This window comes from Mauremys reevesii, linkage group 15, assembly GCF_016161935.1.
Source record: "Mauremys reevesii isolate NIE-2019 linkage group 15, ASM1616193v1, whole genome shotgun sequence".
Classification (NCBI taxonomy): domain Eukaryota; kingdom Metazoa; phylum Chordata; order Testudines; family Geoemydidae; genus Mauremys; species Mauremys reevesii.
The window spans coordinates 21,437,347-21,460,601 of NC_052637.1; the positions used below are offsets into that span (position 1 = coordinate 21,437,347).

Consider the following 23,255-nt stretch of genomic DNA (forward strand, 5'->3'; position numbering starts at 1 on the left):
GAGAAGCCAGAGAGTTGATTGTACAGGCTAGGGAAGGAAATCAGAGGCAGGGACCCAGCTGGAGAGTTGGGAGACAGAGCAGAGGAGAAGGGGAAGAGGGAAGAAGACAATCTCCCAAGTTTGGATGAGATCAGAGAACCTCCAAAGAAGCATTCAGACTTTGAGGGGTTCTCTGCCCTGCCCACCATTACCCCTTCCTATACAGTCAGTGTGCACTCTGGGCTGCATCCCACACACAGCTAGGATTCAATGGCAATTATTGCCTCATCTGTGGAATGACTGCAATGGCAAGTGTCCTGTGCTGCTCTGCCTGGGTTGGGCTAGACACGTTTGTTACAATTTCTGGAAGGATGGAGCGCGTCTCTGGCACTCCTTTGCATGCAGAGCAAGCTCAGAATATGTCCTTAGGTGGAAGGAGTTGCTGAAAACAGCACTTTGAATGTGTGCGTCTCTAGAATCGCCTGACTCAGATGGATTATTAAAAGCCTTTCCCAGATATACCAGGCTAATCAGAGCTTTGACCTGTGTTGTTTGCTGCATTCAAAGTGGTAATCCCATCAATAGGTTGCTCTTCAGACATGCAGGTGCCAAAAGGCCTAATGTGGAGGTTGGCACAGGAGCTTTTTAATACTATGAAATGGTCTCTGGCTAGATGAACCAGCACCTCCTTTTCCAGAGGTTGAGCTCCCGACCTGTGTGCCGGGGCTGGGTTCAAACCAAGTTCACTGGGTTTGTTTTGAGAGAACAATTGGTATCTTCAATTGGAGCCCACAGAATGTAAAGCTCTGACTCCCTGGGCCACATTCTCTTCTCCTGCCAAGCTCCATCCAGTACAGGCCTGGGCGCTGGGAGACAAAGGTGGCTTTGCCTCACTTTCATGACTGCCTGATCATGAGGCCAGTCAGAGGCCTGTTTGGTCCCTTGCAATAGTTACACCCAGCAGCCGTGTCCCCACGTGCCAGCAGTCAGCGTGGAACCTCCCTGGGTATTCTCCCTACACAGGGGGAACTCCCAGGGCTGGAGTGGTGTGAAGCAGGCAGAGAGGGCCCCCTAGCACGTACAGATTGTCCTCTTATATGAATATTACACAAACGTAACTCCAGGGGGCCTGAGTCTCCACTCCCTTACAGCTCTGCAGTCAGTGGGACATGCTGGTGTATAAAGAAGCCAGGATATGGCCCACAGAGAAAAGACTGTGCAAATTGGCACAGGTCACTGACCTCACTGGAGCTATGCTCATTTACACCAGCTGAGCATCTGGCCCCCTGACCTTACAGGAGCTATGCTGATTTACACTGGCTGCAGATCAGGCCCCCTGACCTTACAGGAGCTACGCTGATTTACACCAGCCACAGCTCTGGCCCAAGGCACCTTTTGGAGTTTTATTTTGGGGGTGGTTGTGTGGGTTTGGTTTTGGAAGCGAGCGTCCAACTGCTGTGAAACCCTCCCCCACCCATGGGAGGTCTGTGCTGGTCCTCTCCTCCAGAGAAGCTCTGTTCAGAAAGCTCCTGGCTGGCGGTATCTTGGCAGTTCTAGCCTAGCCTGCGGTCTGGTCACTTGCTGTTTGGGAAGGTAACCTGCCAAGCCAACCAATTCTCTCCATCCTGCGCTCTGCGGTGTCTCTGCTGGTGAAGCTGAGCTGAGAATCTGGGCCTCATTTTCTCCATTAGTTCTCCTGAGCATCAGCACCATTGTCACAGGAGCTTCCATAGTCTCTTCTCCTACTCACTTCTCTGATGTTGCTTCTAACTTGTCATTGGTGTCTAGCACCAGACAGTGTAGGGCATCTCCTATGGAGCCCGGAGATGCTCTCATCATGTTGCTGCTCATACACTATGTTCTTCAAACACCTGGTGGCCCAGCAGATTTCCTGCTGTTCACTCATTCTTCCTTATTCATGTCCATGATTCTCAGCTACAAAGGCCCAAATGCATGCCACTGAATGTTAAACAGGTGTCAGAATACAGGCAACAAGCAAAGAACATGGCTGAGGAGAAAGGAGTTGACAATTACACACGGTTGTCTGTCTAACATGTCTCCAGGTGCCACAGTGATGGATGCATTACGAATGCTGGATTAGATAGATGCTCTGGTTCCTCAGACTCAGGGGCGGCTCTAGAGCCCAGCGGGGCAAGCACCCGCCTGGGGCGGCCATTTCCCAGGGGGGCGGCAGGCTGGGCCGGTGGACCTGCCGCAGTCATGCCTGCGGGAGGTCCACCGGAGCCCCGGGATGACCGGACCTGCCGCAGGCATGACTGCGGACGGTTCGCTGGTCCCGCGGCTCGGCTGGACCTCCCGCAGGCATGACTGCGGCAGCTCAACCGGAGCCGCCGGACCAGCGAACCGTCCGCAGCTGCGGGAGGTCCAGCTGAGCCGCGCGACCAGCGGAACCTCCGCAGTCATGCCCGCGGCAGGTCCGCTGCTCCCGCAGCTCGGGGGCGCCTCCCGGGCATGATTGCTTGGGGCGGCCAAATTTGTAGAGCCGCCCCTGCTCAGACTCATCGGGTGTTACCTGTTGTTTACAACAGCACACAGTGAAAGAAGAGGAGGTCTGGGTGGGAGGGAGGAGGAACATTTCTGGCTGCAGTGAGTGCTGTAACTCATACTGATCAGATGGTGCACAGCTGGAGAGGTGTGCTCCTGCCCAACCAGTCTCAGGTCCAGCTTTCACCTCTTGGCAGCACGGCTCCTAACATCACCAAAATGGCCGTGGTGGGTTACAGCATGCGAAACAGAAACCACGGCTGCAGGGGAAGGGCATGAGCCACTTCTCTGCCAATCCAATCTGCAAGGAACTCCACAGCAGGAGGAGGAAAAGGGAAGCAGCAACATTGTCAGCTCTTTTGCTGCTCCCCAATTGCTAGGCCATGGAGATGTCCTTTACACACTCATGGCCCCAGGCCTGTCAAGAATTCAGAAGGGAAAATAAATCCTGGCTCTGGCAAGATAGCCTGTGTTCACCATTCCTGGAGAGTGTGGCAGAAGCAATGATGCGCAGTGAGGTTTAGTTAAGAATGAAAAGCTTCCTTCCTTACGAAAAGGACATGGGGGTTTTCTCCCTGGGCCACCTTTTCTCCAAGGATTACATCAGGCTTAGGCCCAGTGTGCCTCAAAGGCCCAAAGAAAAAAGAAACCAAAGGTGGGAGGGAAACCCTTCCATTGGAAGCCTGGTGCCACCTGCTTAGATCCAAGGCCCTCACCTCCCCCATTGGGATGGTAGGTACCATGTGGCTTCTGTTTGCTCTCGGTGACTTGCCCAACATAGAGATGGCAATAGTTCCCATCAGCCATTGCAACTATATCCTCAGCAAGCTTTATCTGAACAGCATTTCTGTACTGTCAGTTCCACCACTTCCTTGAGAGGTTTGTGGGCATTCTCCATATCCCATCCCACCATTGCCAAGGCCTCTTTCAGCCCCATCTGTGTAGCAGGAGCTTTTCTCAGCAAGCTCTTTTCCAATGGTTTTTGCTAAAACAAAACAGAATCTGAATGAACCTTTTTCCCCTCCTTTGCACCAATTTCCGTTCCCTGGTTCCCTCCCTGCCCCGCTTCTCCTGCAAGAATCGCATTAGACCTAGCACTGCATGCAGACTGGAGTCCCTTGTTTCTCTTTCTGATTCTTTGTTGGCCTGGCACTTCCTACCAAACAAGTTCCCTGCCAAATTATACTCCTTCTGGGAACAATACATTTAGTTCACTAGCCTGAAAGGCAATAGACCACCCTGCCTAGCCCAAACGAAGCTCAAGCCAACTGAAGACCCTCTGTACAAAACCAGAGCACCATGTCCTCTTTAATTCTTGTGGTTGTATCACCCCAACAGAGTTACAAAGCCCTTTAAGTGCCAGAGCCCTGGCAACCCAAGCACACCCTGCCTCCTATAGACAATTGACTGCGCAGTCCCATTCTCCACCTTGACTCGTTATTACTCGGTTTATTTCACAGGTAAGATTCCACTGGCTAGCTCTGCAGGGTTCTTTAGTCTCTGATCAATTAAACAGGGGAGAGAAAAATGTCCTGTCTCCTGGGACCTCTCAGGCCCTTTGTTCTTAGCAACGAGTGGGAACTCTAGAGCTCATGGTCAACTGATCCAGTCTCCTCAGGATCATGACATTGCTGTGAACGGCATCTCTCTAGCAGTCACCACAACACAACCGTGGAAACCTAATAATTGATTCATGGATGCTACCGCCAGAAGGGACAATTATGATAATCTGATCTGGCCTCCTGCATAACATAGGCCATAGAATTTCACCCAGTGATTCCTGTATAAAGCCCCCAAATTTTGATTGAACTAGAGTGTATCTTTTAGAAAGACATCCCAATCTTCATTTAAATAATTCATATAATGGAGAATCCACCACATGCTTTGGCAAACTGTGCCAATGGTTAATTATCCTTAAAATTTTGCACTTTATTTCTTGTTTGAATTTGTCAAGTTTCAACTTCCAGGCACTGGATCTGCTGGTTTAAAGAGTCCTCTACTACCAGAAATCTTCTTCCCATATATAAAATAAGTAACAACTCCTCCTCCTCAACAGTACATATAGGGAAAATACAAAAGTGAGAAACTGGCAACAAAATGGAAACAGCAATGTGGGATGCATGTGAAGTTCTTGCAACTATTTCTGTTTTTGAAAATGACAACTGCAGAAGTACAGATATTTGGCAGGTGCATTTAAAGCCAAGGGAATACAGAGTAAAGTGAATTTATTCTCCAGATGGTTGGCTTCCCAAATGTCAGCCAGATGCAGGGGGGTTACACTCTGGGCCTGCCTTACTCTGGGCTATATTCAAGTCTGGGCCACCCAGGGTTCATTGATGAAGCCCTTACCAGTATTATCTCCAGTGGGGCAACATTGTATCCACAAGTTTCAATCAGTTAGGGTTGTACTGTATGTGAATACCATGTGAAGACCGTATGGTCTTTTTATGACAGTGATGCAACTCCCATCCAGCTTTCCTAGTGGTCTTCTTCACGTAGCACAAGGAGCATCAAGGTAGATTAAAAGAAAATCCTTAGATCATTGAAACCAACATTTAATCAACAGCAGTATGGGCCCAATCTTGCACATTACTGAGCACCCTTGGCTCCTATTGGCTTCCATGTGAAGGTCCCAGAAGGAACCATTATGATCATCTTATCTGATCTCCTGTATAACAGGCCAGAGAATGTCACCCCATAACTCCCGCATCAAACTTAACTCCTGATTAAATGAGAGCGTATCTTGTGGGAAGACATCCAAACTCAATTTAAAGACTGTAAGCGATAGAGAATCCTCCACATCTCACTTCACAACAAGTGATTAGCAGCCATGATGATATTTAAAATGTCTTCATTGTGATTATCTGTAGGTAATGAAATGACTAACCAATCCCTCACTCTTACACAATACTTTTTATCCTGTGACCCCAGAACACTCTACTGAGGGGGAAGTGGAAGTGATTTGCTCAAACACACCTTGCAGTCCCAGCACAGAACCCAGATCTCTTGAGTACTAGTCCAGTGCTCTACCCTCTAGGCCATACTACCCTCCCTCCCCTGGGATCTCAGTCATGTGCCTGTATGCTCCTTCCTAATATGAAGATCTGGGTCACAGCCACACTTTCCACATGCGACTTTTCTCTGACTGGCTGAGGTATCCTAGCTTGTGTGGATTCCTTCCTTTCCAGCTGCAGTATTCATGGAGCCTGGGTAATATTTTTGTGTGTGTTGGGTTCGGGACCAGGGGACAATTGTAAATTCTCAGCAAACCTCTCATGTACTTGCTGCTGATTCTGACATTTCTAAAATACCTGCATAGCATGACAAACTAATTTAGCAAATGCAGCTGGATGACTTACAGAACCATCACAACTGCTTCTTGCGATACAGTTCTGATCTGATTGCCTCTTAGAGACAGTTTTTACCCAGCACGTTCGATGCTGTTGCCAATAAGTGGAACAGTGTAATGTACTTTACTGCTTCTTTTCTGCTCATATTCAACATGGCATTGGAGCAATGGGCTGGGTAGGAACCAAGTGGAACAGTGACACTTACCTGGGTTGCTTTTAGAGGTGCGCACAGGGGTGTAGTGGTTTTTGGAGGATGTTCGGACAGGTGTGTTTTCTTTGGGAGGGGTATCTATGGCCGAGATAGTCTCTCTTTCACAGTGTGCTATTGGGATTGGCCCCTGCTGCCTTAGGATGTCTGCCAGAGCCCTGGAACGCAGAAAGAGGACACAACATGTTCACAAAGCAGCAAGATTGACATTCAAAGGTTTCACTTGTTCATCTATAGTCTCCATTTGAACCCTCTGGTGCTTTGATTTGTTAAGGAAAAACACAAAGGCAACACAAAACCTTGTGGCTTAAGAGCTACATGTCTTTTCATGGGTACGTTACCGGACAAAGCTCCATTTGTTCACAGGAGAGTTTGGCTATTGTTTAATCTTTCACATGCTTCCACTAATTCACTTAACCCTGAGGTTATGTTCTCTCTCTATCACTGCCCTTGCTGTCATTGCTATTGCTGTTGAATTGCTCTCTGTAGCAGAAAGCCCTGCCTTCATAAAAATGATTACTAGGCAGACGGGATTCCCAGGCCAGGTGCAACATGAGAAGCAGGAGTGCAGGTTTCCCTTGACCTGCCCCCACCCCGCCCCAAGCCAATGTTCCTCGACCCTGATCCTGGAGGTACCTCCTGGAGGTGCGAAGGGGAGTTCAGTCTCATTGCTCATTCAATCCTGGCTTTTTTCTGTCCACAGGGGGACCAATAAGTGTTCATGGTGGTGTTGAATTTTTGAATTAGGGCCAGTGCTGAGATATTTCACATGGGCTATAGCTATCAGAGCTGCAAGCTTATCTGTGGCATCTTCCCCATTAGAGACTTGTTTGATGGCATCAAGATTGAACAAGATTCTCTGTGGGAAAAAATATCTACATTCAACACCGTAGCACTAAATTGCATCTAGTGATTTCCCCGTGCAAGCAGGAACACTCAAAAGATATTTAATCTGTATCATATACATGATAGAATAACTATAGCATGAAACACACTGATTTTTTAGTGCAGCCAACAGCTATCTCCAACTGGCAGGAGAAAGGGCAGGACTGTTTTGGTTGTAAGGGATGGCGGAATTTTAAAGCTGATTGAGTTTGAAAGGTTCAATTCTCTCAGACAGAGGGAACATGCCTAAAATCACCTCGGGTACCAACAAAGATTCCTCTATTGCATATTCATAAGATTGGTGTTGCTCACATTTGCTGTCTTTACTGAAATGCCTTATCTATTGTCTGATAGAAGACAGAGTTTAGAACCTGAGTCTGTTCCATTTTGAAAATATTTCAGTCTATGCCATACATGTGCACAATGCATTGCAGGAATAATTTGCACTATACAAGAACTGCTCTTCTTCTAGGCTCGGTTCCTCTTTATGGGGTCAGTTCTTTGATTCCTTCTATGAAAGAACCCAGCTGAGGCTCTCAAAGCACTTTAGTTCACAACATCCCTGTGAGGAAGGGCAGTGCTACAAAATTCATTGTCCCAGAGCATCACCTTGCAGCCCAATGGAGCACTGCAGCAGCTTTGCCTCAGTTGGCCTGCTAAATCCAGGGTTGTGAGTTCAATTCTTGAGGGGGCCATTTAGGGACCTGGGGCAAAAATCTGTCTGGGGATTGGGCCTGTTTTTAGCAGGGGGATGGACTAGATGACCTCCTGAGGTCCCTTCCAACCCTGATATTCTATGATTCTAATAGCTATGCCAGTTTCCCCTTGGTCTTCCACAACTGCACCCAGCTGCCACTGCCTTCCATTGAGCCCTCGAGCCAGAGGTGAAAGTAAGCCGATCTGGTCCAGTATGGCATACTGGCAAGAGCCGGTACACAGACAACCATACCAGCAGGAGGCAGCTTCCCCAGGCCAACAATTTAAAAGGCTCCTAGGCTCCTGGCAGCGATCGGAGCCCTGGGCCCTTTAAATCACTGCCGGGGCCCAGGAGTAGTCGGGGCGGCCAGAAGCCCTTGGGCTCCAACAGCAATTTAAAGGGCCTGGGGATTTAAAGGCCCCATCCCTTCCACCCAAGCCCCTGCCCCGCCACCTTGCTCAGAGCCCTGGCACTGTGTACAGGTAAGTCCCTTAAGTTACTTTCACCCTTACCTCCAGCTAAGAAACACTGAGTCCCACCCCTTCCAGGGTACCAGAGTCCACAGGCCTTATTCTGAAGCCTGTAAACATTTCTTCTCCCCGTATCAGGGCCCACCATGCACCTTCTGGGTGTCCTCTGCAGTTAGGATCTGTTAACAGTCTTCTTCACTCCCCCTTAGCTCCAAGCAAACCCTGGCCCTCTCACTGGCCTCTGCCCTAGGTTTATTCAGGCTTCTTCCCCAGGCCCCTGCCAAAAAGAGATTTAATATCCATGCCTGTTCTCCCTCAGGGCTTCCAGCAGAGAGACTCCGTCCCCTCCCCTCCCATCCTCTCCCCTCCCCTCTACAGAGGGCTCTGGCTCTCAGTTAGTCCACACCACTCCTGTCATCCTCCTCCTGCCGCATTTTCTTCCTTCTAACTTCCACACCCTGCCCAGGTGTGGTGGGGCAGGGCTAACTGAGCAGGGCTGGTCAGCCCCAGGCCTCCCACCAGGCCTCACTGTGACAGGAAGTATTTTTAGCCATGTTTGGTTATGACTGATCACATGTAGAGGCCCCCCCACCAAGACTAGGTTCCCACTGTGCTGGGAGCTGTAGGCATACACACGCAGCATGACACAGAGAGGGGAGGGTGAGAGATGCTCAGTGGAGGGTGGCACCCATTCATGACTCAGTTACAGCTCCCTAATCCTCTTGGCCCCAGCCTGAATTAGAGCAGCCTGGGGGTTACACCAATTTACAATGGCTGGAGGTGCAGTCTGCCTTACCCCCTGCACTAGAACTGTAAGTAGCCAGCATAGGAGCCAATCACACCAGCTAAGAGCTTCCCCATGGCAAGGGAAACCTAGTTAGAGACTGAGCATGGCAAAGAGGCCAGAACAGGGGAAGAGAATCAGGCCCAGAGCATTTAAGCCCCATGTTTTCAAGTGTGCCCCTTAATCTTGGGTGTCTGATGGTTTGAGTGCCCAACTCCAGACACCAACGGCCTGATTTCTCAAAGGTTCGGTGTGCCCAAGGCTGCTGTCGACTGCACACCGAGTTGTGGGTGCTCATAGCCTCTCGAAACCAGGTCTGAGGAGTCTCAAACTGGCCACCCAAATCCTGATTCACAATGAATTGCAATATGGCCTTTTGTGACTGGCCCAAGGTCACCCAGCAAGCCACTGACAGAACTGGGAACAGGAGCCAGGGCCCCAGGCCCTTCCCTGCCTTAAACATTAGAGCACGAGTCCTTCCTGAGGGGAGGATCCATTCCTCCCACTGGTGCTCCCCTGTTGCTGCACAATGCAAACATTTCTTCCCACTGCATTTGCAATCCTGCATGCTGGCGGGCGGGGGGACCTGGAGCCAGATTTGTCCTTTCTGAACCAATCCTGCAAGTCCAGGGCAGAGGGAGCTCCCCAAAAAGTCAATGGCTGTTCCACACCGACCAGAATCACAGGACTGGGCCTCGGGCACACGTCTCTGAGCGATTATTCAGGGGCTGGTTAGAGAAAAGTGTCTGTGCTATGGAAAAGCCAAGAGTCACTTTTCAATCACAGAGATTTTGACATTATTGCTGTTTATTTGCAGTGACCCTCACCCTGGGATAGGTGTGCCCCAAAAACTCAGGGAGGATGGTCCCTGCTCTGAGCGAGCTGATGGTCCCAAGACAGACAGAGGTCAGGAGATGGGGAACACAAGCAGTGGTGCTGGAACAATTTTTATAGTGGAATGCTGAAGGCAGAAACAACGTATTTGGGTTGTTATTACTACTCAAACCAGGGAGTGTGGCAGCACCCCTAGTTCCAGCACCTATGAACCCCAGGAGGCAAGGTGCATACAGGTCAGCTCAATTCTCTAAAGGTGAAACAGCAGAAGAGGGCAGAGGAGCTCAGAGGGGGCCGTGTGGGAGAAAGCACAGAGTGCGAGAAGATGACACACAGGGAGCAGAATCTGGGCACGCTAGCACAGTGGAGGGAGCAGGGGTGACGCCCTATCACAGTACAGGACACGTTGTTTCTCTCAATACTCTTGTTGCTGGTGCTATTCTTACTCAGAGCCAGTATTCGGTGTTCGACTGAGCACTAGGAATGGGGCTGCCCAGCCTCCAAGATGGAGAGTTTGCTTTGATTCCCTAAAACTAATTGAGGCAATTAAAGTGAATATTCTCCAAAGGGATCTGAGTCAGTAAGAAGCGCCCAACCCTCTCAGTCACTGTCTACCTGAACCAGAAGACTACGTCAGCTCCTCTGGGTGAGCGCTAAGCCACGTGTTGGGAATCTAGTCTGGTGTGTGAATCGTTTCCAAGAAAGCCATGCACAGCTGCTCCTCAGCTCCAACCAGGAGCTGAAATCCCTAATCCTGACTGTAAGTACAAAGCAAACTCATATGCTATGTGAGGAAGAGCATTCAGCTGTAATCCTTTATTAGTTTCCATCCTGAAGGAATAGTAACAGTGAATGAGCAAAACAGTTGCAGCAAAACAGGGGGAAACCTGTACAGTACAATGCAGCCAGCCTCAGGCTAGAAAAACAGAGGCTTTTACACTGAAAAGAAATGAAGAAACTGGAAGTTCCAGTCAGGGAAATGAGGTCTTCTTTTCATTTGGTTGCACCTTCAAAGTCTATGTTAGAGAAGCTAAACACAACCGTCGGAAGACGCCTGGGATCCGAAGTGTACTGGGACTAAAATGATCTTGGATAAGCATGAATGAAGAAGCAACCTGCCAAAAAGTGCCCACTCCAAACAGAATGGGCTGCTCTAAATGTTTACCACTCATTGCTCTTCCTTACCTCCTGGGAGGATGAGGAAAAGCTCTTGATACCATCAAACCAGAATTAAATAGGCAGAGCTACAAGTACAACCTCTGCATGTGCTGATTAGTTGCTTTTTAATTCATCTGTAATGTTGTGTGTGATCAAAATTATTCCTCATAAACCGCACCATGGGCTAAGCTTCTCCCTGCTGTATCTCTAGTGCAGTCAGACTGAGGATGAATTTGGCACCATGTAAATAGCTCTATTTTAGCTGTATACTTTCCCACTGTAAAAGCTACAAGAAGGGTAATGGAAGGAGCTGTAAATACTTGCTCTTACTGCCCTTATCATGTGATTAGTCCCACTGCAATCAAATGCATCCTTCTCATCTGAGTGAGGGATGCAGAATCAGGGTATGAAGCATCGTAAAAGACTTTTCATGCCAATGCCGTTTGATATCAGAACAACAAGTCTTGCTCAGCAGGATGCTTTACCTTTAGTGCAGCAGATGGGATAGTCAGAGTTGCGTAACTGCACAATCATATCCTGAGAGGATGGTCTATGACATAGCTTTTATTAGCACTCGATTGAAGTGAGATCATTAGGGACCAAATTCTGCTCTTAGCTACCCCAATGTAAATCTGGCCTGACTCCACTGTCATCAAGAGAATGATTCTGGTTTTACACTGGTGTAACCAAGAGCAGGATCCAGACCTAGTACTGGTAGGTCTAGTACAGAATTGTCCGAATTCCTTAAAGAAAGCGCAGGTTAGATCCTGCTGTCAGTTACACCAGCATAATTCCAGAACAGCAAGTCACTGGCGTTACTTTCGATTTAGACTGGTGTAGCTGAGAGCTTCTTTGGAAGGAAACCCAGGGGTGGGAGGTGGGGGGTGAACAAAGATGACTATGGCTGCTGGAGCCTGTCCCTTTAAGAAGGAAAAGGAAAGGATGTCGGAACTGCCCAATCCCAAGAAGGGTGGGAATGTGCAGGAGAGCAGTGAAGTGGAAAAACCGTAATGATCCTGCAGCGATCCCCTGAGGAGGAGAAAAGCAAGGAACAGACAGTGCTAGTATCAACTGAGGCAGGGGAAGGCAAGGACCACAGAGAGGAAGTGCCCTGAGCTGAAGGAAGGGAAAAACAGAACAAAAGGAAAAACACAAGGCGCAGAGGCTGGAAGAGAAGACACTGACTCAAACATGACAACAGAAAGAGCACAGGGGGTGAAATCCACGCAAGAGGCGGGGTGGATCCTTAGCTCACTGCATGTGTTTGGGTTTGGGGCTGCTTGGGCCAGTTACGGAGACTATATGTCAGCATAGCAACACTGACATCAGCAGCAACACAAATTTATACCACCCGAGGATCTGGCTCCACGGCTTGAAACTTGGCAGAGTCATAGGAGCCCTTCCTCCTCCACACAGGCTGTAGGTACTACGGGCCTGACTGAACCAGTGACTTCAGTGAAGTTTCTGCAGACTGAGAGCAGAACCAGACCCAAGGAACCCCAGAGACCTTCGTCTGCATGGCTCCTTCAGATGAGAGCTCTTCAGAACCGGTCCTCTTAGTGCTAAGGCAGCCAGACTGCATGGCTCACCAGCGCACACCATGAAAAGCCAGGGGATGAGCAAATCAGTCATTTAACACCACAGCTACACTCCTCTAATCAGCTCCCTTCCTGGGTCTCAGCTCCCTTCCTTCTACCCCATTTGACCATGTTTTCTGATTATATTATCATGTGATTTATTGGAAGCATAGAGGAGGACTTTCAGAGATCACACAGTACACAGGTTTGTACTGGTGTATGGCAGAAGTGACCTATGGGATCAGATTGCTAATGATGGCTGGGAGATGCCCTTTATAATGTTTAGAGTGCAGTTTTATGATTGTTCATTTTCATGGATCACAACAAACCAGCATAAAAATGAACCACCTCTCTGCAATGGTTATGGTGCTTGGCTGCCCATTGGAGCCTGGTACCCAGGCTCTGCAGCAATGGAGGTGGCCCAGGATCTTCCAGTTTGCCCTTCTCTCTAGACCTGTTTCCCAACTCCACTCTGAGCTCTGTACTTCCCCCACCCTACTCATTTCACACATTAACTGAATCTCCCCTTGACATGCTCTCACCACATAGGTCCCTCTCTCACCCTTTTTAAGCCTGGCAGCTGAGTCCCAGTCCAACAGGCTTCCTGAGGGCACTGTATCAGACTGAGACCCCCATCTAATGAACACAGGAGACTGGTCAGAGGGAGCAGCTGCCTCCATAGCGGAGCTGTGAATTGCTGACAACTTGGACTCCAATCCCCCTTCTGCATGCCTTCTCCATTAGCCCTGGTTACCAGCAGGGGCTGGGGTCGAATGGAAATGAACAGAGAGGAGGAAAGCTGGAGTCCACCTTGTGAGAGACCCCCAATCTGCAACTCTGCTCCAGAGACGGCTGCCTCCTGTAGCATCAGAGAACAGAAACAGCTGGTCCATCTGAGCAGTCTTTTCATCTTTCCTTGGTATAGCTCAGTTAGGATCTCCTGAATGACAAAGAGCTCTGCATGTTGTATTTGAAATTAAAAAAGTGGACTACGTTTGAGATGTTGTTAATGTGTGAGCACGTGTGTATGAAGTCTCTGGGTTCTGTAGTTGTATAGCTAGAGGAAAGTGGAAATATTCCCAAAAGGGAGAAGTTTTCACTATTTCCAATGCAAAAGTTAGTAAATATTTTTCTTTGAAAAAAACTTTTACATGGGAAATTCAATTATCCTTTGAAGAGTCACTTTGCCAAATTCAATCATTTACTGTAAAACTCCAGAATTTTTGCCCCGCTTTAAGTATAAATCTGAACGAAATCTTAACTTTAGGCCCTCTAAGGGCCAGATCCTGATCTCATTTACACTGGTTTTACACCAATGTGATTTGGAAGTGACTCACAATTTACACTGGTGTGGTAGAGCTCAGAACCAAGCATTTAGGTAAGGTTATAGCTAACTAATATTCTTGTATATTATGAAGCAGTGAACATGCAAATAAGTTAAACTGGCAAATCAACAGAGAAATGACTATGCTGGACAGTGGTAGGAAAACACTCCTCATATGAGGACAGCTGCTGCTATCTGGCACGACTGTGCGGAGCAAGACATATTGCCAACACATATAGCACCTTCAATCCAAGGAGCTCAAAGTGTGTTATACATAGTAAGTAGTACAGTTACCCTCCAGAGACCACTGTGACGTAGGTAAGGACAACTAAACTCTCAACTAAAATGCTACTAGCCCTGGAGTGAAACACACACAGCTGTGTAACAGTGACCAACACCCTTATATAACAATTTAAGAAAGGAAGTGAAAAATTGAAACTATTGGTGGAGTTTGTCAGCAGAGTGCAATTACATTGGCTGGAACATGGCCAGGATACCAGGGCTAATAGCCTCTCTCTCACAGAAAAGTGCCCTGGGCTACTTAATGACCACAGATGGCCATAAGACTTTAGATTTGCATCTCATCAGCAAACTAGTGGCTCCAGCAGCACTGTTCCCTAGCAGCATTCTGGAGTAGTATGTGTGTGCTGAGTCAGAGAGAACACTGCCACCTACTGTATCAGCAACACTACTTCCTGCAGTATCTACCTTTTCCTTGGAATACACCTGTCAAAATATTAACCCACCAGATCCTTACCTAGCTCGGGAGAGCTGAAAGGAACACAGCACAAGGTGGCATGGCTGAAGAAAGTGACAGATGTCTAGAAAAGATACTCAAAGCAACTGAAAAAGTGTCCCTCCACAGAAGAGCAATGAAGTACAAGAGATAAACCAAGAGGAGGAGAAAGGGAATAGGAGACTTTCCAAGAAACTTCAGGGTTATGAAAACTGCATGAATTACACTTAGGCCCAGATCCACAAAGGTATTTAGGCTCCTTACCTCCACTGAAATCAATGGAGGTTAGGAGCCTAAATACCTTTGTGGATCTGGGCCTAAGCACATACCCAATTGAATGTTCAGAAGACAGGTGTCTATACTGTGCTCGTACAGTAGACCTGCTAGGGCATAACAGTAACCGTGCATGCAGAATATACAGCTCCATGACTCAGAAGGTATTTGCATGGCTGAACATACGTTTGCAGCAAATATCTGCTTGGATATTTTGTGTACACAGCTTAGGGGTGTGAAAATAGGACCTATCATGGCAAAGAAAACTAGGCTTATTCAAAAGAAAACTCTTTTTTAGCTGCCATGATAGCTGAGAGAAGATTCAAAAGTCACTCAGAATTAGAAAAGATATTTTAAAAGGCCTCTGGTCCTCAAAGGGTCAGAGATCAGTTAGTAGTTAAGAACTTGAGGAGTCCAGTATACCAGAGGAAACATTATGATTGGAAACCAAAGCTGAACTTGAATCCATTGTTACCTGGTGATCGGCTATTAGCAGTAGAGAATAGTAATTAGAGAGCAGGTAATTTATGAAGTAAATTGGATTCAAAGGCTTATATAGCAGTCAAGAACAGGAGAAACAGCACATTCAAAGCCTTCATACAGGTTTATCGCAGAAGAAAACAAAGTGGCATCAGGGTCCTGAATAATACTGGAGTCAGGAACTTGACCTTTGAGAATTACTACAGAAAATGATACTACATCTTGGAGAAGTTCAGGAAGGGAGGCTGCAGTTAACCAACTTCCACTACGGAACCAGAGCCCGATTCCTCAGAATGCAGCAGCAGAGGAGAAACCATGGCAAACGGTAGTCACTGGACCATGCAAACTGTGACCAGAGATTATGGGTGGCTGTTTAAAGTCTCCTGGATGCAGAATGAAAAACTACTCATACATGGACACATGAACAAACACACCTATATGGGGCCTGATTCTGATTTCAAGTGATTTTTTTTTTTTACACAACACTTAATTCCACTGACTTAGGCCTATAGCTTCATTTCATCTACTATTGTACAAGTGTGAGAGAGGAAAGTTATATTTACTAAGGTGAAATATAACAGGGTTCACATTGAGTGACAAACTTTACCTTACTTTGCTAGTTAAGCAGTGATTTCTGGTTGATATACCATTTTCTTTACAAAAAGGATGGGATACTGAAACCATAATGTTCCTTTAAGGGTAGGGCTTTGGAGTGAGCAGCTGGGAATAGGCAATTCTGAATAGGCAGTTGGAGAATGAGAGGACTGGACTAAGTGTAGTGAGGGCAGTAGGACCCTTTGGAGAAGAAGGGAACCAGGCACCATCAGTGGGAAACAGTTAGTAGGAAGCAGGACAGAGTGTGCATAAGAGATATTCGGGTGAGTCAGATAAATGAGACACAGCAGAGGAGAATGTGGAATGAGCAGAGCATAAAAAGAACTCAGCGGAAAGAGGAAGAAAAGAGCAGAAGTGACAGAGAAATAAAATCAGCTGGACAATCCACCTGAAAAGATGTGTGTTCTTAACTCTCTTTCACTACTCTGGGGACGTGCCTGGCTTGAAGTGCTGCTCCCCTGATGTTGACTAAAGAACCATATACAAAACCCGTGTCCTTCAACTGTCAGGGAACAGATAATTGGACATTGGATCTGAACCAATCCTGGCTTGGGTTTTGCAAAACCAACCCTGTGAGTACTTTTACCCATCTCACCTATTGATTAGCTACAGGCCTTGAAAAATCCATCTGCCTATGCACTAGAGGTTTCCCTGACAAGCATGGAAGCTTAAGCCATCAAGCAGGATGTAAGAATTAGGAGAATTCTCTAACCCATCATTTACTCATGAAAAAAACCTTCCAAAAGTGAACCAACTCTGATATGATACAGTGCAGTCTTCCTGAATCTGCAGACAGAAAGCTCCAGTGCCTCTGATGCTGCTCAGAGCTTTGCCTCAAAGCAGACGAGTTAAATTAACAAGAGAGTGGTTCATTTCACTGTGGTTACTGCTGCTGCTACTTGGGACAGCTATGAACAGCTATAAAAACAGTCACTGGATTTATCCATAGAAAGGAGGATGCAAAAAAAAAAACAGAGGTGGGGAGAGGCAGAGTAGCAGAAACATCTCTCCTCTTCCCTCCTTGTACCAGTCAAGATGACATGGAAGATGGGTAGAGTAGTGGCAATCCTATGCTCTCCCAGTAGCAGCAGGCTCTTGAGTTACTAGTCAATGTGTGCAACTAGAATGGAATAGAGCTTCAAATTTATCAGACATGTAGTAGCCAGAGGTGGATATGAAAGATGGAGCCTCCAAGCAGGATCCAGGGCTAGCACCCTGGTAGAATCCCAGCAGTCTCCCTTCTTCTCAGCAGTTAGGGGAGGCAGGGAGAGCAGATCTGAGCTTCTTATCAAGGCATGGACCTTGCTGGTACCCAAGTGCATCCATAACCACCCTTGTCTTTCTTATCCGGCTCTGGCTAGTGGAGGAGGTGCTTTACTCCTCAGGATACCAGTCTGGTAAATTGCTCAGACCAGCCACAGAAATATAAAGAGTTTTTGCCATGTCCCTGAAGCAAGGAGTGGAGCAGTTACTTCTGCTGAACGCTAAATAGGAGTTATGGAGCAATACTACTAGTACTGAATTATTTATGTACTACAACATGGGGATTTGGGGTCATGACTCCCAGAAGAGGAAATTCTGGGTCATCCATATATGCTACAGAAACACATTCTGGCTTTTAAAAACAACTACTGAGCTTCCTATTTTGTTGTCATCAAGGATTCTGTAACTGGCTCTCTTCATTTAAATGATGACACGGCCATATATAATTTAAAAATGCCCATGCAGAAAGAAACTGCCATCGCCCCTGCACATGTGTTTGCAGGGAAATCCAAGAGAAAAAACACTGGTTAGACAAAAATGTTAGAAATCAGCAGCAGTTTATATCTAGAGCACACCATGCATTAGTGATGACTGCATAACTCCAGAGTGGTGAAGTGAGACCAAGCCACAAGTCAGTTTTTCATGGTTAGGCAGAAAGATTTTAAAAAATTCTAAAAGTCAACTCATTTGAAATAGTCCAACTGCTTCCACAGTTTTTGGATATATTTTAGCTTCTGCTTATCCATACATGTTATTTTTACAAATCAACCATAATATTGTCATTGTTCTTGCTTATTTGAAAACCACAGAGGCACCACTAATTACTTTACTGGTATCATCCTGGGGTATAAAAAAAAACAAAATCAAATTTTCAGTTGTGAGATGCACATGCATATAGCCCAATGAAGAGTCAGCTGCTTGTTTCTTATGGTAGTGATGCATGCATAAACCAGCCATTCTATCCAAAGCCACACATGAGCCCGATAGCTACAGAAAAGCTTCTTTTAAATGGGCTAATACTGCTGCTGGAAAAGATAGCTGAGAACTTTCTCAGTTCTCACATGGCATCTCCACACCGCTCTGTTAAACCACCCTCTGTAGCTTTTCATTGCAAATTGTATTTTCAGGTTTGATCCTGCTCCTGTTGAAGTCAATGGGATTCTTGTCATTGACTTCAGTGGGGCAGAATTGGGCCCATCTTGAGCAATTTCTGGGAAGGTTCTGATTTCTGTTTAAACTGTCATTCACCTCACTCAGAAGATTTTGGTGGGATGCACACCCTAATATATAATGTAAACTGACATCTGTCCAGTGCATTATTCCAGATGTTAAACACAACTCAGATTGACATGGCCCCAAATGTATGTATATACCTGACTACATTGTTTTTTTCCTCGCTATTCCCATTATTCAGCTGTAGTTCTCAGGGACAAAAGGTGCACAGTTCTATTCTATAAGTTTACGTTATGTTTAGGATGCAAACAGCAAAATTCCATAGACCATGCATCCCCCTATCAGTTGGAGATATGCTTCATAATATTTAAACCAGTGTGCCATGTTGATCAAATTTAGGTTAAACATCTATGAGAGGTATAATCTTTATCAGCTACCACATTATAATAATAACAGTCAAACAGTTCTTTAAAATGCACTGGAAATCAAGCTTTTCAAGCACTCAATCTGCCATTCATACTCCTCATCCACACGCAGGTGATTCATTTTTACCAGTACTTATCTAAATAAAGCAAAGGAGGCATCAAAGGAATGGAAATGACAAGAATAACTTAGACAAGTCTAGCAATACTGCCTATCATTCCAACGGGTACACTAGCACAAATAACGTCGGGGGAAGCGTTGGATTTCAAAACACCTCCAGTTAGTGGGAAGATAGACCATTATTGGGGCCCAAGTCCACATCCCCTAAAGTAAAGGGGACTCACTAATGGGAGTTGGATCATGCCCTACATTTATAAATTGCCGATTGCTTTAGCTGGCATAAACGGGCATAGCTGTGCTGAAGCCAATGGAGCTACGCAATGTACTGCAGTTGATGATCTAGTCCTCCTAGAAACAAATATACAGTACAAGACTCTATTCCTGCTGCGACTGCTTTTGGAACCCCTGTATTGTACAGACACAAATGACCAAAGTTCAACAATTAGAACCAAAGGATCTGTGCTCAAATTCAGACACTGCAACTTACTTAATAATGCAAAGCTTTTCCTTTCTCAGACAAGTTTTTGGTTGGGGGCTCCTCAGCAGGTGTGAATCAGGATAGCTTTGTTGACTTCATTGGAGCTATGGCAATGTACGCCAGCTGAGAAATTGGATCTCAGAGTTTATGTATGAGAGACAGTTAGAGAGAGAAGATTTATTTTATTTTAAACTCCTATCAAATACAGAACTCCTCTTTGTGCCGCTTTACATTTTTTTCTCTGCGTAAGAAGCTAAAATTTCCACTCCCCAAACTATGTGGTTCACATTTTTATTTCAGCCTTTAAAATGTGGTCAGGGTTTTTTGATAGACACAGTAAATGAATTTTTAATTAAGATGATTTAAATTAAGCATTATCTGCCAAAGACACTTGCTTCTTCCCATGAGAGTGTGTTCCAATGCATTTTTCAGAAGTAGCGTCCCACTGTTTTCAAGTTTATATTTGGGAACTCTAGGAACATGCAAAGTTCCAGCACTAGACAACATTCTAAGGTACTAGCTCACCAGAAATTGAAATCAGCTAGGGACATTCCATAAGGAAAAGTGACATGGAAATCTGACCTTTATATTTCCAAATGGACTTATATTAAGCACCACCCCAACGTATTAAATTTGTTTCCTACAGTTTCTCTATTAAAAGCATTAAGCATGTAATATTTTAAAATAAAAATTATACTAAGATACCTCCCTAACTCCCCCCCACACCCTCCAGGACAGGACCTGTAGCTTGAGTTATTTGGAAAATCCCCTGACACTATTTGCCCCCACATGCTATTTTGGAATCTCTGTCAGGGGGATTTGCTAAGAGGCAAAGTGGGAACAGGCCAGTTGTTGCTTTTGTAACTCCTCACTTTAATGTCCTGACAGTGTACCTGACAGCAGGCTCGGGACAGTGTAGGGGCCAAGGGGAGAATTTTTCAGTGGCCCAGCCAGAAAATTTGGGCTTAGTTGTTCGGAGCCTAGTGTACCCTAGAACATGGGGGTAAGAGGGTGCAGAGAAAGGCACAGGGAGAGGGCCAGAAGGAGAGAAGACAGCTCTTCAAAGGTGGGAGCCGTGGACAGACCTGCAGGGTGGAGAGGACAGGAGAGGCTGAGCCTGTGTGCAGGGGCCAGGGCACTGGACTTTGCAGCCAGGGGCCTGGCTGAGTAGTATGTGGGGGGAACTGTCCAGGAGCCCGGGTGCTAAATGACAAGCAGAGGGGAGTGGGATGAGTGGCAGCAGAGAGGAGAGTGCCCTAGGGCACGGGGCTGTGAGTCCCTCAAAGGATGAAGAGTGCCCCACATCTGAGTGCGTTCATCTGCTGGGGCACATGGAAGGGTGGGAGGTGGGGAGTGAGAGGTCTACCCCTCCCCATGGCTGTCACTGCCTCTCTCACCTGTGCATGTTCATTCTCCAGAGAGGGCAGGGAGTCCTGGTGGGGGGGGACGGGGGGACAGGTGAGGGTGTGTGTATCAGTGGGAAGGGGTGGGGTGTCTCTGAGCTGCAGATGTTCAACCCCAGGGCAGGCTGGGGGCCTTAGGGTAAGTGTATCCCAGCTGGTGGGTATCCCGGAGGGGGCAGAGAGGAGTAGTTCCTTTGGCCTGGGGTCTCACCTCCGGCTGATCATCTCTGGGGTATGCTTTGTGGAGGGAGGGCTGGGGTGGGTTCCCCCTATAGCTGGTGCGGGGGTTCTGAACAGTGGACAATCATCTCCAGGGTGAGGTTGGGGGAGGGGTGTCCCGGTGGGAGCAGGCTGTGTGTGTGCGCGTGAATTAGGGGTATCCCAGAGGGGGGCATCCTGGAGGAGCCAGACTATGAGGGAGGGTACTCCCCTGTGGATGTTCATCTCCCAGGGTGGACTATGTGGGGAGCTACAGGGTGTCCTAGAGGGGATGGACTGTGTTGGAGGCTGTCCCAGAGGGGAGCTGGCTGTTTGGAGGGTTAGGGGGTGTTCTGAAGAGAGCAGGCTGTAATGGAGGCTGGGGGAGTGTCCCGTGGGGGTCTCACCTTTGGATGTTCATCACCCAGGGTGGGCTGTGTGGCACTGTCCTGGAAGGACAGGTGGGATCTCACCTGTGGATGTTTATCTCCCAGGGTGGGCTGCATGGGTGCCAGAGGGTGTCACGGAGGGATGTCCCAGCATGGGAGGGGCTCTCACTGGCAGATGTTCATCTCTGGGGGCAGGCTGTGTGGGGACTGGGGGTGTTCTACAAAAGACAGAGGCAGAGGTGGGGGGCAGAGGGTGTCCCCAATGGGGCGGGAGGAGGGCTCTCCCCTGTATGTAGTCATCTCCCAGGGTGGGCTGTGTGGGGACTGGGGGTGTCCTGGAGGGGGCGGGCTGCGGGGGACTGGGGGTGTCCCAGACGCGGGCTCTCACCTGTGGATGTTCATCTCCCGGGGCGGGCGCCGCGCCTTGTCGTAGGCCACCTTGGCGAAGACGCCGGCCACCAGCACGAAGGCCACGGCGCCGCAGGAGATGTAGACCGTGGCGTTGGTGCTGTCCTTGGCCGGGTCGTACTTGTCGGGCTGGCTGCCGTCCGGCGGCGCGGGGCGCAGGCCGGGCGTGGTGATCCAGCCGGGGCTCTGGTAGTTGCGGCACTGGCCCTGGTCGAGCTTCTCGGCGCGCTTGTTGCAGCAGAAGCGGTAGTAGCAGGTGCCGCAGCAGTAGCGGAACCCGCTCTGGCTGTTGTTGCACTCGAACTCCTTGTCCCACTGCCCGCTCACGTCGTAGTAGCCCCAGCACGTCTCGTACGCCGGGCCCGGGGCCGTCCCGCCGCCGCCGCCCCCGCTCGCCGCCCCGGGCGCCGCCGCCGCCGCGGGCCCGGCCAGCGTCTGGTTCAGCTCCTTGGGCGGGCGGGGCGGCCGGCGGGCCGCGCCCTGCGTCCGGTTGCCCTTGGCCCGGGGGCCCGGCGGCGGGCGCGGCCAGCAGCAGGGCCAGCAGCTGCAGGACCAGCAGCAGCAGCGGCAGGCGGCCCATGGCGGGGAGCTGGGCGGCGCGGGCCGGTCGGCGGGAGGAGCGGGCGGAGCGATCAGGGGCCCCGGCGCCGCCGCCCCATGGGGGGACCCGGGCACAGCAGGTGCCGCCGCCCGGCCTCGGCGCTTCACGGGCGGGCGCCAGGCTCCGACGCCCCGCGCTGGAGAAGCCCCTTCATCCCGGCAGGAAGCGAGAGGCGCTGGCCGGAGCCCTGGCCGGCTGCTCCGCGGAGATCGGCGCGTCCAGTCCCGGCAGCTGCTCCTCGGGCCACGGGCTGGGGAGAGACGGGAGAGGGGGTCAGAGACCGGGGTGGTCAGACCGGGGGAGGTGGAAAGTCAGAGCCGGGGGCGGGGACGGTCACAGAGCGGGATCTGCGGGTCCGGGGGGGAGCTGGGGAGCCGGGAACCAGGGGAGCCGGTGGAGGATCTGGGAAGCTACAAGGGGGAAAGAGGCAGAGAACAGGAGCTGTCACCACGAGGCACCGGGGGGGAATGAGGGGACCCAGCCCTGCCCCAGGGAGGACTCCGCACTGAGGAGAGGGGGCTGCGGGATGGGGGGATTCAGAGCGGAAGGGCGGGGGACAGACGGGGGCAGGGGGTGCTAGATGCAGGAGGAGACGGGGTTAGGGGGGTGCTAGATGCAGGGGGAGCTGGTGGGTGCAGAGCCTGGGGAGGCAGGGGCCGGGGCCAAAGGCAGGCGGGGTGTGCGGGGCACGAGGGTGCTGTGGTGGGGAGGGGAGGGTGAGCTGGGGCGGGAGGCAGGGCAGGTAGACGGGGTAGTTAGGGGCAGGGGGAGGCGGCAGAAACCGGTGCCTGAGGCGCGGGGCTCGGCAGCGCGGGGCGGAGGATGCCCGACCGGGGGATCCCCTGGCTCGCCGCCCGCGGGCGCCCCGCAGTGCCCCTGCCAGCCGCGGGGGCAGGCTCGGCTCCCCCCTGCAGCCCGCCCGGG

The 23,255-nt window shown here is 49.2% G+C and overlaps 1 protein-coding gene across 1 annotated transcript in view; it reads right to left on the reverse strand.

Annotated features, from left to right (window-relative positions):
• Window positions 1-22,095, reverse strand: part of SHISA6 (shisa family member 6) — a 368,918-nt gene extending 346,823 nt beyond the window's left edge. Inside the window, exons 1-2 of the mRNA XM_039502346.1 lie at window positions 21,711-22,095; window positions 6,040-6,200 (exon numbers count right to left, since the gene is read on the reverse strand). Coding sequence (XP_039358280.1) covers window positions 6,040-6,200; window positions 21,711-21,724 — 175 coding nt within the window. The 5' untranslated portion in view covers window positions 21,725-22,095. The remainder of the gene's footprint in view (window positions 1-6,039; window positions 6,201-21,710) is intronic.
• Window positions 22,096-23,255: the final 1,160 nt, after the last annotated feature.